Genomic DNA, 16,893 nt, shown 5'->3' with positions numbered 1-16,893 from the left:
AGCAAAAAATCCAACCAACCAAACCAAAAACCAATGTTATGCGCGCCCTCCGTGGGTGAGCAGAGACTGTGTTTGCCCCCGGGAGGGGGCAGGACTGGACGGAGACCCTCGGTGTTAGCAGCACAGAACCGAGTCTCTCCGTGACTCGGGGAGGGGGAGCGCACGTCCGAGCAGCGTTTGCCAGCCGGCCTCGATGGCAGCCCCCAGAATATTCCCCGGGGCAGCCGGTGAGAATCACATCAATGGGGGACCACGGCAGGGGGCCCCCACAGGAAAGGAAACGGGGCCAGGAAGTTGTTGAGAAGCACCAGCTAGCCGAGAGAATAGACTGGGCTCCCACCCGAAGGGGATTGGCTGAGAGTTTTAGATTTAGTTTGGTGGTGTTTGAAAACATCAAAAAGTAATTTTAGGATTTAAGTGCCTTTTAAAAGACTATCAGTAAGTTTTTTAAAGTGAAGATAAGCAAAGGGGGTTAAAATGTTGAATTGGTAACATATTAATTAGGGGATGAAGCTTTGATTATGGTGAAATGAGCAGGTGCCATCTTTCCTGAGGACTTCATCCAGGTGATGGCAAAAGAACACGCCACTTCCAGGGAGATCTGGGTACCGCTGACTGGTCCCAGGGCACACCTGCTGTGCGCGTGCCCAGGCCCACAGAAGGGCAGCTCCGGCCCCACCTCTTCGGAATGATCATTCCCATCGTACAGTGTGGCACAGCCTGTCAGCCTTGATTAAGAGCCCGGTGTGTGTGCATGTGTGTATTTGTGTGTGTGTTTTGTGTGTGCACGCACATGCTAAGAGAAACATGAACCACTCTTTAAGAGAAGAATACAATTAGGTACTGTCAGGGGGCTGGAGCAATAGCACAGCGGGTAGGCGTTTGCCTTGCATGCGACTGACCCGGGTTCAATTCCCAGCATCCCATATAGTCCCCTGAGCACCGCCAGGAGTAATTCCTGAGTGCAGAGCCAGGAGGAACCCCTGTGCAACGCCAGGTGTGACCCAAAAAGCAAAAAAAAAAAAACAATTAGGTACTGTCAGTTTGAAAGATTGATTTGAAAATACAGTAACTCCACGTACACTTCCATATCCTAAGCACTTAGGAAAAAATAGTTTGATTTTGCCATTTCCATGGAGCTCGGTAATAGTGCCTTGAGGAATAAGGACTAGATCATCTGAATTAGGAGAGAGTAAAAGCTGCCTTATCACAGTCCATCATAATTTTTATTGGAGACTTCCTTACTTCGTTCGTGGTCCGCGTGATCGCAGGGTGCTTACGGGCTGGGATAAAATAGCTTCCCCCGCTCCCAACCTGTTTCTTGTTTCTCAAACTTTCCCAGCCGTGGCCCCTTCCACCCTGGTTTCCATCCTGCCACCCACCCCCACAATCTTGGTCCTCCTGGTTTCGTGCCTTTGCCCCCATTTAAGACATTCTCCCCCCGCAGGGTCCCCCGGGTCTGGTTGAAGAATGCTGCTTTCAGCGGCCAGCTGGACGCTGGCTCGCAGGCCGGCGAGGGTCTCCTCCTGCTCGGTGCTTTGCTCTGCCCACTGTCTTCTCAGTCTGACAGGCAGTGATGGAGTGGACGGGTCAGCGTGTCAGTCCGTGCCCAGCTGTGAGCACAGCCCAGTCTCCAGCGCCGGCTGAGGGGACGGGAAATCAAAGGAGGACCAGTTCTGGGTAGAATTGGGTCTTCTTCTTTCCCACACTGCTCGGTGGCTGCCATCGGCGCGGCCGGCACCTGCAATACAGACTGCGGCTGCACGAGAGAAACGGGCTCGGGAGTGAGTGAGGGCCTGGGCTCACGGCTGCACTGCCCGTGCTTTGCTCTCCAGGTGCCACTGTCCTTGTGTCCGGTCTGAACTGGGACCGTACTCCACCGAGTCTGGGTTAGGAGGCAGAGAACAGACCCGTAGCAGTCACATCCGACGAGAGCCTAAGATAGTGATTCTTAAGGGAAGGGAAGTGTGGCTGGGAGAAGCGCGTTGGCGCACTCCCACTTGGGGGGACGGTGGGTTCCCCCAGGGGGTGTCTTGGCAACCCACGGTCCCCCCCGAGATGCTCGGCTGACAGACCAGTGTTTCACTGCTCGGGCCCAAGAATGCGGTGGTGTGTGGTGGGGCTTGGGGACCGCCAGGGATGCACCTGGCAATTCTCGGGGGGCCCTATGGTGCTAGGGACTGAACCCCCAGGTGGGCTGCACCCATCGCGCCCACCCCGGCTTCTGTGCGCCCTCCCCCCCCAAGCCTCAGCACTTGCACGCCAAGGCCACTTTGTGCCGTGCAGGGTAAAGCAAGCCCAGGCCTTGCCTCTGTGCAGAGAGCTGTCCTCTCCGGGGGACAGGCGGATGCCTCTGAAACCCTGCACCTCCGTTCTGCAGGGAGGAGAGGACGGATTAAATTTGTCACAAATGGGGAATCTCTACTCGATTAAAAAAGATGAAACTGTGGAGTTCACGCCCAATTCAATCAGCTTAATCAACGAGTGAACAAATAGCAGTACTCCTACATTAAAAAAAACAAAAGACGAGACTACCTAAGAACTATTCTAAAGCTATGAAGCCCCGAGTGGCAACAGTGATTTAATAAATGAGCACATCATGTACAGCAGAGCTTGGTATAGAGCCGGTTTCTGTAGCTTGTGTGGCAGCCGTTGACGCCGCGAGGCTGCTGCTATTGACAAATGCCCTTGGGCGCCCCTGACCCCTGGTGAAGCTCCCACTGTCGCTGCGTGTTTAGGCGGAAGGGTCGGGGTGGAACCGACTTCAAGGAGTCGCCTCTAGCCTGGTGCGAGGAGAGGAATCCAGTTCTAGAGTTTAGGACTTAAACTTTCGCTTGTTTTGGGGTCACACCTGGCTGTGCGCGGGGCTTACTCCAGGCTCTGTGCCCAGGGATCTCTCCCGGCGGGCTCGGGGGACCCATGGGCTGCCGGGGATGCAACCAGACAGATGCCCTCCCCCCTTGTACTGTGTCCCCGGTCCCCGAGGGACTTAAACTTTCCAAGCTGTCGATAATGTCGGTAGCTTTAGTAAACTGCTTCCGTGTCCGGGGAAATGCTCTTTCCGCCTAAGGAAGAGACCGCCGCGTGGGTGCGGGGTGGCCAGCAGCGCTGTGAGGGTCCTTGTCTCCGACACGGCGGCTGGGGGCTCAAGGTCATCACCCCTGACCCCAGGAAATGGCTTCCTCTGCAGGCAGGAATTAGGATACCAGAGACGCACTAAATGCTTCCCAGCTGGCCCGAGTCGCCTCCGTGCAGATCAGTAGCTGAGGTGGGGATGGAGACACGTGCCCTGCCTGTGGGGCTCGTGGGGGCACGCAGTCGCCCGTGGACGCGAGCGGGGCAGACTGGCCGCAGCCCGGCGAGCTCCGCGGGCACGAGTCTGTCCCCTGCTTCCCTCCTCTTCTCCCTGGCACTCGCACACCCGCGGCAGGTGCCACCGTCCCTGGATGCGGGTCTCGGAGGGAGTGAGGTGCGCGCCCCGGGCCCTGCCGGCCACTGCAGGGACTCCAGGAGGCGGAGAGGCGGGCGGGCGAGGTCGTGCAGGGAGTCACATTCTTGATCCGGTTTTCAAAGGACGTTTGAAGCCTTTTCAAGGCGCATATCAGGGTTTCAGGCCGGCCTTTGACAGTGAACAAAGGAGGGGATCGGGGTGACGTCACGGCGTTGGATACCGAGTCCCCTGGGCGCTGGGCCGGGTGCCCGGAGATCTCCCCGCGGATGACCCAGATGGGCGCTCGCTGCCAAGGGGAGCAGGGACACGGCATGTTTCAACACTGACGCGCGCGCGAGGCCGCGGCGTTGCTCAGGGGCTTCGGGAAACCAGGCAGGGTCGCATCTGGTGCTGATTAACGCTCTGGCACCAGGTCACTCGAGTACAGCGATGGCTGAAAGGTCAGCGGGTGGAAGCCGCCGTGAATGGAGAAGGGGAGCCGTGGAGGGGGACTCCCCGCTCGGAGATGAGCACCAGGGACCATGAGCTGGGGGGGGGCGCCCAGGAGCCCCGCTTGGGACCCTCCTGGCTGCTGGGCACTGCCTGAGCATGAGCTGTGAGCGGCTCCGGGCGACGGGTGGATCCGGCCGGAGAGCCCGGGACAGGCCTGAGAAGCGTCTCCCCTTCGTTCACGGCGTCTACTGGGAATTTCTGCGGCCGTTTCACATTCTGATTTGGTTTTGGTTCTTCCTCTCACCTGGTGTGTTGTCCCTCTCCGTGCTTCCTGGGGCCTTCGGGGGCTCAGGGTCTGCAGTAAGGAAGGACGGATGGTCCCCCTGGGAAACTGTCCTGGGGGTCCAGCCTCACTCACGGTCCCGTCACCCCAGACTCCTCAGTGGCACAGTGCACTGAGCACACCAACAGCCTGGGCGGGCGGCGGGGAAAGGCCCAGAGTGGTGGTCGGCCACTCTTGGGGACCTGGCTGGGGCCCCATCCGTCCCCAGCCTCGAGAGAGAGCATGGACCCATGAGGCCTTCTTGGGGCAGCGTCGCAGAGCCAGGCAGTGTGGGGGCGGCTCCTCTCTCTGCCGGGAGAACCCCACGTCTTCCTGTTTTCTTCTCGGGAAACGGGCATTGCAGGAGCCCCTGCCTCAGCGGTTGGAAGGATTAAAACTAACTGGCAAGTGCTCGTGCAGGCTGGTGCTAAAAACAGTTTGTGTGGGGGGTGGGTGGGGGGGAGCCACACCTGGCGATGCTCAGGGGTTGCTCCTGGCTCTGTGCTCAGGAATCAGGCCTGGCAGGCTCGGGGACCCTATGGGATGCCGGGGATCGAACCCAGGGCAGCCACATGTGAGCCAAGCAGCCGCCTTGCTGTCCTGCCGCCGCAGCCCCCCGATGACTGTTCGTAAGGACAGTCACAAACCAAAGGCGAGCCCAGGTGGGCCACCCGGCTGCTCTTCTTCCCAGGAGCGTTGCCTGCAGAGGTCGTGGGATCTGAGTACTGACGCTGTCTCAGTAGGAAGTGCTTGAGGGCTGGAGTGGAGGAAAACAAAATACACTGAAAGCCTCCAAGCTCGCGGACTGCGTCCCCTGGCACCCTGGGGCGGCCGTCTGTCTGTCCACCCATCCCGAGTCCCTTCCGACGAGGGGTCTGTGGCCTGACTGTGCGCTCTCTCTCCCCCCACCCCCCACAGGCGGCTTCGCCGAGTTCTCCCGCTGCTTCCCCGGCCTCTGCGAGGGGAAGGCCGCTGTGGTCCCCACCTGCATCTCCCAGCCCTGCTTACCTGTGGCCAACGTCGGGCCCACCCGGATCCTCCCCAACCTCTATCTCGGCTGCCAGCGGGACGTCCTCAACCAGGTGAGTGCTCCCCCGGGCGCCCTCCAGGGGGTGCTGTGCCCCAGACGCCCCAAACCTTCCCCCCAGGGAGGCAGCGCATGGCCTCCCACTGTGGGACTCCCCAGCAGTGCTCGGAGGCCCGGGTGTCTTGTGGGGTGGGGAGGGAGGCGCCAGGGCTGCACCCAGCGTTGCGGGGACTCGGGGGCGAGGGTTGGAACTGGGGGCTCCAGCCCTTTGTGCTGTCTTCCTGGGTTACCACTGGGAACCTAAACTGTTGCCTGGGCTGGTCACCGCTGGTCACTGGAGACGAGGAGTGAGACGGCCCTTCCCAGGGGCTGCTGGACTTCCTCGAGGGTCCCCGTGCCATCACGGGCCTCAGGACTGACGAGGCGGCAGACAGTCCGCCTGATCCACATGGAGAAAAGTTTCCGTGACGGTGGGGCCGGGCAGAGGAGGGCGATGGTGGCTGCCCGGGCATTGCCCGTCATAGACGCACCACACGCTCTGGCCCGTGCAGGAGAGGGCCCGTGTTGTGGCCCTAACGGCTGACCCCCATGCTCCTCACCTCAGCCCCTGACCCCCGGAACCCGCATCCACCCAGGAGAGAAGCCACAGCTTCAGGGAGGCTCAGGGGATTAGGAGAGAGGGGGGGAAAAGAGAGAGAGAGAAAAGATCATAAAAATCTGAAAAAAATTTTTTTTTGCCTTCCCATATCACTGTAGCACTGTCATCCCGTTGCTCATCTATTTGCTTGAACGAGCACCAGTAACATCTCCATTGTGAGACTTGTTACTGTTTTTGGCATATCGAATACGTCACAGGGAGCTTGCCAGGCTCTGCCGTTACAAAGACTAGTTTTTTGAATGGTAACTTACGGGCATATTGATACCAGAATTCCCCCACCCCCGCCCTGTTTGTCACGTGTTTGGGAAGGGCTACACCTCGGGGTGCTCGGGGCAGCTCCGGCCCTGTGCAATGCTTGGGGGACCGGGTGGAGCGGGGGAGGGGCAGACTCAGGCCTCCCACATCCCAAGCCCTCGCTGGGCCCCTGGGCACCCACTGGCCTGCGGAGGAAGTGGCCCTGCCCGGCGCTGAGTCCCACACCAGGCAGCAGGCACGGGCCATGGCAGGGAGAGTGAGAGCACTGTTTGCTGGGCCGTGCCCATTTCACACGCCACACTGAGGCCAGGTCGGATCCATGTTCAGAATGTCTCTGTGGCCTGATGGGAAGTCACTGGCTGCCACGTGTGAATGAAAGTGACCGTTAACTCTGTAAAGCAGGTGGACTCCCTCAACCCTATAATAGTGGCCAGAGAACAAGCAAATGGAATAATTGTACGACTTTTTCAGGAGAAACTCGAACTCTCTGCCCCGTGCTCTCCACGCCCGAGCCACCCTGGGCCCAGCCTATCCTCTGCAGACTCCGGGAAGAGTGCCCATGACCAGGCAGGGGGGTTTGTCCTCAGACCTGTTAGGCCTTAATTAAAATATTCCAGGTCCCCATGAGACAGAAACGAGAGGGAAGAGATTTTTTTTTCTTTTTGGGTCACACCCAGTGATGCACAGGGGTTACTCCTGGCTCATGCACTCAGGAATCACTCCTGGCAGTGCTCGGGGGACCATATGGGATGCTGGGAATCGAACCTGGGTCTGCTGCATGCAAGGCAAATGCCCTACCCACTGTGCTATTGCTCCAGCCCGGGAAGAGAATTTTTTTGTGTGTGACCTAACTTGAATGTTTATAATTTATTTATTTTGTCTTTGTGGGTCACACCCGGTGATGCTCAGGGGTTACTCCTGGCTCTGCACTCAGGAACCACTCCTGGCGGTGTTCAGGGACCCTATGGGATGCTGGGAATCGAACCCGGGTCGGCCGCCTGCAAGGCAAATGCCCTTCCCTCTGTGCTGTCGCTCCAGCCCCTGCCGCACTATTTTCAGTCCCCGTTTTTGTTCTTACAAGGCGTCCTCTGTGAACGTGCGTCTGAGTATCACGGCGTGCGGGGGCTGGGCGCAGGGCACTGTCATAGTGCTTGGGGATTGCGAACCGGTTTGGACGGAACTCGATGTTGTCATGGCGTCCAATCCCCCCCCACCCCCTCCATGGTGTCCGCCTTCCGTCCGCAGGACCTGATGCAGCAGAACGGGATCGGCTATGTGCTCAACGCCAGCAGCACCTGCCCCAAGCCCGACTTCATCCCCGACTCGCACTTCCTGCGCGTGCCCGTGAATGACAGCTTCTGCGAGAAGATTCTGCCGTGGCTGGACAAATCGGTGGACTTCATCGGTGAGTGTGCTTGGTGTTGTGTGGGGAGGCCCTCATCTCCCCGGGTGTTGTCGTACCCGCCCGAGGTGTGGGTGTGGCCGCCCTTCTTTCTTCGGCAGGAGCCGGAGATACCAGAAGCCTGGGCATGTCCAACGTGCCACCCTGTGTGTGTTGCCCTCCCCTCTGGCTAAGTTGGTCCCTCTGCCCAGGTGGAGCCTGGTCCGGGTCTGACATTGTGTAGTTGTAAATGTCCAACAGCCGCTGAAACTGGAGGAACGAGATGCAGCACTCCATCTTTTCTGCTTTTGTTACTGGGCCATACTCGGCAGTGCTCAGGACTTAACTCCTGGCTCTGTGCTGAGAAGTCACTCCTGGCAGTGCTGGGGGGACCACGTGGTGTGCTGGGGATCGAACCGGGGTCTGCGCATGCAAGACAGGCGCCCTCCCTGCTGTGCTATCGCTCCAACACTGCTCATTGTTTCCTTCACGGTACAGAGAAGTTTCTTAGTCCGATTAAGTCCCATTTTTTTAATCTTTGCTTTCGTGTGCTTGGCAAATGGCCTCGGGTCATCAAAGATGCTTCTAGATTTAGTGTCATAAAATATTTTATTTTTTTTTTGCTTTTTGGATCACACCCAGCGGTGCTCAGGGGTCACTCCTGGCTCTGCACTCAGGAATTACCCCTGGCCGTGCTCAGGGGACCGCATGAGATGCTGGGATTCAAACCCGGGTCGGCTGCATGCAAGGCAAACGCCCTACCCGCTGTGCTATCACTCCAGCCCCGATAAAATATTCTTTATGACACATTTTCCTCAGTGTATTGCATGGATCCAGGCCTGGCATCAAGGTCTTTAATTCATTTTGACCCTGTACACGATTCGAGAAACGGGTCTGAGTCCCAGTTTTCCCAGTATTGAACTCCTCGGCTTTCCTTGCTTCACTTCATATTCCTTCCTCCTTTGTGAAGATGAACTCTCCGTATACTTGGATTTCCCTCTGATTTTCTAAGTCCGTTCCATCAGTCTGGGAGTCTGTCCTGATTCCAGTACCACATAGCCTGGATCTAAACCGTACTTTATGCTAGAGTTTAAAATGGGGGTAAGAGAAGCTTCCCCCCCCCCCCCATGCCCTGCTGTCCCTGCCACCCTGCTGTCATTTCCCAGATGGCCGGGCCATTCGGGGGTTTTATCACTCCATAGGAATTCACCAGTATTTCGTCCTGCTTGATTGGTCTTGGGTAGAACATTGAAATCTGGGATATTTATGACATGGGCGGTGGTGGCATGGGAGTTGTGCTCAGTACAGACACGGTGTGAGATTTGGTAGATGTAGGGCAGAGCCTGTCCCGGGGTGAGAAGGGAAGACTTAACTCAACGGCAGTACCCAACATTGGGTAAAGTCCAATGCTGTGTAGAACGGGGTGTGGGAGGGCTTTATCACCCTCCCATCACCCTTGTGGGTCCCCAAACAATGAGGGGAGCATCATTGATGGGACCCCTCATTCCTTTGTTCTCACCCAGCGTCTGAGGCCAGCTGCCCCCTGTGGTTTGGGTACCAGGGAGAGAATGACCGTTTCTTCAGGCCAGTGGGAGAGGTCATGCCTAGCTCGTGCGGGACCCTGGCCTGCTCCCCGATAGCAGGGGAGAGGAAGGTCCCTTGGTCCTCATTAAAGCGACCTGCTGGAAGGAATTCCTAATCTGTGCAGAGTTTGCTTTTTAAATCTGGCAAATAAAGTTGGGCCACTTGGTAACAGAGAAAAGTCACCTTGTGAAACACAGGGAGGGCCGGAGCAATAGTATAGTAGGTAGGGCATTTGCCTTGCACGAGGCCGACCCGGGTTCAATCCCCGGCATCCCGTAAGGTCCCCCTTACGACTCCAGGAGTAATTCCTGAGTGCTGAGCCAGGAGCATCACTGAGAATCGCTGGGTGTGACCCAAAAAGCGGTGGAAAAAGAAAAAAAAGAATGAAACACAGGGAGCCAATTCAATCAGCTTAATCAATGGCTTCATCAAAAGAAACACAGGGAGCGGGGCTGGAGCGATTGCACAGTGGCTGGCAGCCTTGCATGCTGCTGACCCGGGTTCAATACCCAGCACCCCAGGAGTAACCCCCGAACATCAAAAACCAACATGAGAAAAGAGAAATAGGGCAGCGGCAGGAAATTGGGGTCCCCGTTGGGAAAAGGTGCTTGGTCTGGGCCCTCCCGGGGGGTCCCGAGCTGTCTCGAGAATGTGAGTGCCGAGGCAGTGACCTGGGACGGGGCAGTAGGCGAGTGGGCGGGGCGGGGGCCTGTCCCCCGGGGCCCGCCCTGCTCACCGTGACCCCTCCCGCCCCGCCCTGCCCCGCAGAGAAGGCCAAGGCCTCCAACGGCTGCGTGCTGGTGCACTGCCTGGCCGGCATCTCGCGCTCGGCCACCATCGCCATCGCCTACATCATGAAGAGGATGGACATGTCCCTGGACGAGGCCTACAGGTGAGCCCCGGCAGGGAGCAGTGGGTGGGCGAGCCCCAGCGCTCAGCGTTCAGTGCTCCTTCCCCCGTGCGGCTCCTCCTGGGAACCCGGGGGTCAGTGATGTCCACTTATCACCCTGTTCCGTCCTGTAGAATTTTGGCCGGACTGCACAGTGACCTCCCCTCACCCCCCCGCCCAGATGAGAAACCAGGCATCCGGGGCTGGGGTGTCCTGGGTGAGGGGCGCTCGCGTCTCCCACACGCTGTCTCGGGGCAGGCGCGGAGTCCCTACTGGGGAGCGTCTGTCTGCCGGACGTGGGCCCGGACGGCATCTGCCTGCGGAAGGGCCAGGGCCTCCCGCCTCCCAGCCCCGGCCGCCTCTGTCCCTGGCTCACTGTCCGGCTTCTGCGCCGGGACGTGCCTTCGGGCCCGTGCCAGGCCGCCCGGGGGTCAGGACCGGTGCCCCGCGAGTCTGTCTTGCACGCGGCCATCAAAGCACCGGCCTGGCACGGGGCGGAGCAGCTGCTGAGGCGTGTGGTGGCGGCCGTTGCCCCTCGTGTTGCGCCCACCTCTGCCGTGTGACGGGGACACAGAGACCGCCTGCAGAACCTGCCTCATCGCTGGTGCTCCCATCGCGTCCACCTCAGAGGAACGAAGCCGAAACGGCTTTGAGGCTCGAGCAGGCGCACACCCGCCTTCTGGGCCCCGTTCTCAATTGGGGGCCGCTCCTGGCTCCGTGCTCAGCCCGGGGAGCCGTGTCTGGCCCTCGGTCATTACCTCACGGTGCAGGGGAGGGTCCCCACGTGGAGGGCAGGGCCGGCTCTCAGGCAGGCTCTTTGCAGACCAGGTGACCGAAGCGAGAGTCCCGGCCCGGGGGTCTTCATGCAGGGCTCCTGGACCCAGTAGGCCAGTGTCCCCCGCCCCTCGCCCCCCCTCCCTGCCCCGTGTTCTAAGCGTGCCTCCCTCCCCCCTCAGGTTTGTGAAAGAGAAGAGACCCACCATATCGCCCAACTTCAACTTCCTGGGCCAGCTCCTGGAGTACGAGAAGAAGATCCAGGGCCAGAGCGGCACACCGGGCCCCCGGGGCAAAGCCAAGCCCCCGCCCGTGGAGCTGCCCCCGCGCGAGCCGGGCCCTGTCGCCGCGGCCGCCGCCCCCGAGGGCCCCCGGGGCGCCCCCTGCGCCCACCCCGCTACCTCAGAGGCCGCAGGGCCCCCGCCCGAGGACGGCCCCCTGGTGCAGGCGCTCAACGGGCTGCACCTGCCGGCCGACAGGCTGGAGGACAGCAGCCGGCTCAAGCGCTCCTTCTCGCTGGACATCAAGTCCGTGTCGTACTCGGCCAGCGTGGCCGCCTCGGCACTGCACGCGCTGGCCGCCGACGAGGCCCTGGACTACTACAAGCCCTCGGCCGCGCTGGACGGGCCCGGTAAGCTGTGCCAGTTCTCCCCGGTGGAGGAGGTCTCGGAGCAGACCCCCGAGAGCAGCCCGGACCAGGAGCGGCCGCAGCCTGCCCGGCCCCCCGAGAGCCAGGGCCCGAGGCCGCACCCGCCCCGGGCCCCCCCGCGGCCCCCGGCGCCGGCCCTGCACCGCAGCGGCAGCGTCGAAGACAATCACCACCCCGGCTTCCTCTTCGGCCTCAAGGGCTGGCACTCGGACATCCTGGCGCCCCCGGCTGCCGCCGCCTCCCTCGCCGGCGGCTGGTATTTCGCCGCCGAGTCCTCCCACTTCTACCCGGCCTCGGCCGTGTACGGCAGCAGCGGCGGCGGCGGCTACTCGGCCTACAGCTGCGGCCAGCTGCCCACGTGCGGCGAGCAGGGCCTGTCCGTGCGCCGGCGGCACAAGCCCAGCGACCGCGCCGACTCGCGGCGCAGCTGGCACGAGGAGAGCCCCTTCGAGAAGCAGTTCAAGCGCCGCAGCTGCCAGATGGAGTTCGGTGAGGGGCTCCTGTCCGAGAGCCGGGCCCGGGAGGAGCTGGGCAAGGTGGGCAGCCAGTCGAGCTTCTCCGGCAGCATGGAGGTCATCGAGGTGTCCTGAGCAGGCGGCCCCCGCCCCCGCGGACTAGTCCCTGTAAATCTGAAATATATATATATATATATCTGTACATACATCCGTCGGGGGGAAACGGAGCCCTGGGGTGAGCGAGCCACGCGGGGCCGCGCGGCTGTCCCCTTCCGGAGGGCGGACGCCAGACCCCCCCGCGGCTCTGGGGTGGGCGGCTCAGCGTCCGAGGAGGCCGGACGGTACCCGCCTGATCTCAGATGCTCGTCTCTGCCCTGCCCCTCCCCTGCCCCTCTGCGCTGACACTGAGCCAGCTTGTGGGGTGCTGGCAGGCCCCGCCAGGGACGGCGCCCGCCCGAGTGGTCGGTCGATCCCAGAGAAACGGTCAGCGGCTGCCCGCTGCCCGCACCCCACACCCCACACCCCGCCCCGCCCCACCGGGCAGACCGCTCCTCGGGGCCTGTGGAGATCTGCCTCCAGCAGACCCTGTACCTCAGACCACACACGGGGCCTCGCCACGCCCACACCCGCCGCCTGTCTTCTAGGCATTGTGAATAGGTAGGTAGCTAGTGACACTCGGACCCATCCACGCCGTCTCCGCGCGCTCCTGGGCGGGCGGGCGGGCGGGCGGGACACAGCCGGTCCCTTTCTCCTTTCTCCTTTTATTCTCTCGGCGTTTCACAAAGGGAGAGAAGGGGGAGCATCTAGGAAATCAGTCCAGCATCATGATTTGTAAGCTTAAGTGGGGGACGGGGAAGACACCCCCCTCCAGCCCCCCAACCTCCCCCCCCCCAGCTCTAAATCAAAGATGTCCAGAACAGTCTGGGGCGGGGCGGGCAAACAGGTGCCTTTCCTTGGGCAGAGAGCGGGGCAGCCGCTCCGGGGGCTCCTGGCAGAACGTGCCCGGGACAGAGGACCCGAGAAGGTTCCACGCCCGAGTGGCGGGCGACGACGGTTTTCTCTCTGCCGCGTGCTCGTGCTTGCGGGTCCATCTGACTCACTCTCGGGGCTGGGAACGGCTCTGTGAGAAAGGGGGTTGGTTCCGTGGGCCCAGGACAGGACAGGGTGACCCGGGGGGGGGAGGGGCGGTCGTTGTTCGAGAAGCAGCAGCCGAGACGCTGGGACCTAGCTCCCTCCATCCCTGCCCCGCGGTCACGGTCGTGGACGCAGCTCAGGCCACTGGACACGAGGTGCCTCCCGCGACTCCCAGCCGTGCCGGGGGGGGGGGCTCCCCGGGGAGGCCCGCGTTGCCCAGCCAGCCCTGCTCTTTCCTGGAGCGTAGCTAGTTGCTGACTCATATCTCAGGTTTTTCGATGTTGGAAGCATGCACAGTCCGTGGACGGGGAGGCGATTTAACCGTTTCCTCTGGTGACACACAACACGCTTTGGCTGGGCACGGGGTGAGGACAGAAGGGGCGGAGTCCTGCTCCGTGACGCGAGCTGTCCTGTCACCCGCAGTTCTGGTTGTGACCCCGCACCTCGCCGTGTCCCGAGAGTTCCGAGGGTCCGTGTTGGGGGTGGGGCCAGGGTGGGGGGCTCCATCCTCGGGGATCCCTCCTGGCCACCGTCCTCTCTTCTGTCACCGCTGTCTTCGTTCCTTGGTTGCTTCTGCCAGGGGACGAAGCGCCAGAGGCCAGCCGCGAGGCGCGAGGCGGCGGGCACGGAGGAGAGGTGGGTTCCAGGCCGAGCCAGACGTCCGCGAGACACACTGGGGAACGGGGAAGGACGGTGCCGGGCCGGGTGGTCAGACTGAACCGCTGTTTCGCGTGAACGGTGTCCTTTGGAGGGAGGCAAGCTGCTGAATGGTTCAGTTGTGCAGTTCTCGTTTGATGTGTCATGTATGTCAATATGATGAAATAAAATCAAAACTGGTACCTGTTTCTACATAAGGATGAGAAGGGCTCCCTCTTTGCACTGGCGCCAACAGCAGCATCCGGGCTGTGGGGGAGGCGGCGGGTGGGGGGTGGGGGGTGTCTTACGATGGGGGTCTCTCACTCGCACCCACTTCCCAAATGTGGCAGAGAAACACTACAGGGGGCCAGAAAGGTAGACCAGTGGGTAGTGCACTTGGCCTTGGCCAACCCACTTTCAACCCCGGGCATCCCATAGGACCCCTGCGCCCGCCAGAAGTGATTCTTGAACGCAGAGCCAAGAGTGATTACTTAAGCATCAGAAGGTGTGGCCCTAATACAACAACACAAATAGTCCCCCGCCCCCAGACACACAAAGTGCAGAGAGAGCCCTAAATCACTCGGGAAGCCCCGCACAGGGGTCCTGGGAGGGGAGGCTGAGGGGAACTGCCGCAGCCCCTGAGGCACCGGGCCCCACGCCCAGGATCTGATTCCCAAACCTCAGCACCGGTGACCTGTCGGCCACAAACCTTACTGCAAAGGAAAACAGTCAATAAACACAGTTCATGCTTTATGCTTACCCTCCCTCCCCCCTCCCTCCCTTCCTGTTACGGGTCATGACCTGTGGTCACTCCTGGCACTTGAGCTCAGGGATCCCTCCTGGAGGGCTCGGGGGACCCTACGTGGTACCCGGTTTGGCCACGTGCAAGCATCCTGCCTGCTGCACTATGTCTCCGGTCCAGTTGGTACCGTAACCTTTAAACCAGAACAGGAAATGTTGAGGCGCTCATGAGAACACGCAGCGCTACCCTGTGTTAGCATGCAGTGCGCGCCGGCTGGTCCCGAGATTGCCTGCCTGGAAGTGGCCCTGCGGAGGAGGACCACAGTCAAGGGCTGTCACCAAAGACCTGTCGCCATCGCTGCTCGTGTCCCTGCACGACCCGGTGTACTTAGAAGCGGCTCTGGGCGTGGACTAGAAGCAGGGTTTCAGGTGATCAAGAATTAGGAACCGGGCTGGGAGGCAGGTCCAGGGCACATGCCCGAGGCCCTGAGCCCCATGCCTGGTGTCCACAGCTCCAGACACCACCCTGGACACCCCGAGCACTTGACCCGAGCACCGAATCGATTGATCAGGTGTCTTGGGGCGTGACCCTCAGGGCCCCTGAGCACTAATTGGGCCCCCCCCCCGAAAAAAAAAAAAACATGCACGAAGGAATGAAACGAGCCCTGGCAGACGTGGAGATTAGAATTTCGGGGCAGGGCAGGTGAGCAGTGTGTGACACAGGCAAGAGGGTGGGATTAGGCGTGCGGCCAGGAGCCGCTGGGTCCGGGTGTTGGGGAGCAATGGGGGAACACGGGAAAACAGAGGAGGGGGCGGGCCAGGTCCACCTCCGGGGCTGGAGGGGGCCGGACTGCAGTGCGGCCAGAAATCGTCCTGGACAAGGGCCTGGTGTCCGAGGACTCGAGGTTGAAGAGCAGCGGACCAGGGCACCTGCGTCACAAAGGAGAACAGCAAAGGCGGACGGACCCCGGTGCCCAGGAGAGGACGCGAACGAAGGGTAGGTGTGTGTTTACCCGCCAAACCTCCTCTGGCACCACTTTTTTTTTTTTTTTTTTTGCTTTTTGGGTCACACCTAGCGATGCTCAGGGGACCATATGGGATGCTGGGAATTGAACCCGGGTCGGCCGCGTGCAAGGCAAATGCCCTACCCACTGTGCTATCACTCCAGCCCCCCACATTTTATTTTCAAGCTTCTCTGGCTTTGTTTTTCCAAGCAGGAATGTCTGAGGTCTAGTAAACAGTTTTCCCTGTTTTTTATTTGTGTGCGTGCGTGCATGCGCGCGCGCGCGCGCGTGTGTGTGTGTGTGTGTGTGTGTGTCTAAGAATATTATTCTTTTGCATCTATAAAGGGAGGAGCAAGTTATTCGCAGCCCTGGAGGGCCTCCTTATACACACGGACACCATTTAAGGTGTCTTGAGACCTGTGCCATTAACTTCCTGGAGGACATTTACCAGGCGACTGTGTCGTTGCAGGTTACATGCAGACGCGTCCCGTCGGGCTAATATCAAAATAGAAGCTTCATTCCTTTGGCTGCAGCTCAAACACGAGGTCAGCTGGGAATGCGGTCCCGGGGGGAAATGCAGAATGTGGCCTTGGAGGAGCCGGGCCCCAGGCCGAGGGAGAGACTCTGAGACAGTTGGTTCAGCTCCGCTGCACTCTGGCCGGGGAAGGGGGGGAAAGCTTCAGAGACGGAGTCAGACCAACTGGGCTGAGAGCAGTTATCACTCCGGGTCGCAGCAAGCACCCCGCCTGGGGGGTGAACAGAAGGGGCTGGTGACTGACGCCCTGAACAGAGTCCCAGCACCCTGAAGGCTGCACCAGAGCTACAGGACACACACGGGCCTGGGGGGCAAATCCCCCTGCCACCCGCCCCCACCCCACCAAGTTTGGATTTCTGGATTTGAAGCATGTGTGTTAACAGCTGGTTACTCCTCCCTCCTGGACGGAGCACTGGAGTCGGAGCTGTGTACCTGGCATGAGCAGGAACTCAGGTTTCTCAGCAGCAGGACAGAGAGCGGACAAGAAGCACAAAAGCGACTATTGGTGGTCAGACCTCTGCACCGCCCCCCCAAGTGCGTGCCCAGGGCCTGGCTGCGGCCCGAGGGGAGCAGCGGGGAAACGGCCTCCCTCACGTGTCATCTCAGGACTCCCGGGAGCGCCTAGAGGAAGTTCCTACCATCCGACAGTGACAGCGGCGTGCCTGATCCGCTCCCTGGGCCCCGGGCTGGGACCCTGCGAACGGCAACGCTCCCGCTCTTGGGCAGGTAGGAGGGAAACCAGCCCAGCGCCCCGAAACGCTTCATCACGAGAACGGCTCATTCCTCTGGCCGGAGAGACCCTGGGCTTGTGGCCCTGGGCTCTGAGCCCTGGGCGGCGGCCAGCTCCTGCTGGAGGGGGCTGGACACAGGCGCGGGGAGACTCAGTGACCTGTGAGAGGGCAAACCGAGCCCCCCCCCCCAGCCAGGGACCGGCTCGACCAACTAACTGCAAGCAAACAAGGTCCC

At 60.8% G+C, this 16,893-nt stretch overlaps 1 protein-coding gene across 2 annotated transcripts in view; it reads left to right on the top strand.

The window, feature by feature from the left end:
• DUSP16 (dual specificity phosphatase 16) overlaps positions 1-14,380 on the top strand; it is a 54,572-nt gene extending 40,192 nt beyond the window's left edge. For both annotated transcript variants that reach the window (XM_055118504.1, XM_055118505.1), the window contains 4 exons: positions 5,124-5,287; positions 7,391-7,550; positions 9,879-10,002; positions 10,956-14,380. In XM_055118504.1, the coding sequence (XP_054974479.1) occupies positions 5,124-5,287; positions 7,391-7,550; positions 9,879-10,002; positions 10,956-12,012 (1,505 nt within the window). In that variant the 3' untranslated portion in view covers positions 12,013-14,380. The remainder of the gene's footprint in view (positions 1-5,123; positions 5,288-7,390; positions 7,551-9,878; positions 10,003-10,955) is intronic.
• Positions 14,381-16,893: the final 2,513 nt, after the last annotated feature.

This window comes from Sorex araneus, chromosome 10, assembly GCF_027595985.1.
Source record: "Sorex araneus isolate mSorAra2 chromosome 10, mSorAra2.pri, whole genome shotgun sequence".
NCBI classification, from domain to species: domain Eukaryota; kingdom Metazoa; phylum Chordata; class Mammalia; order Eulipotyphla; family Soricidae; genus Sorex; species Sorex araneus.
The sequence above is the reverse complement of the archived record's forward strand: the minus strand, read 5'-3'. Positions and strand labels throughout refer to the sequence as shown.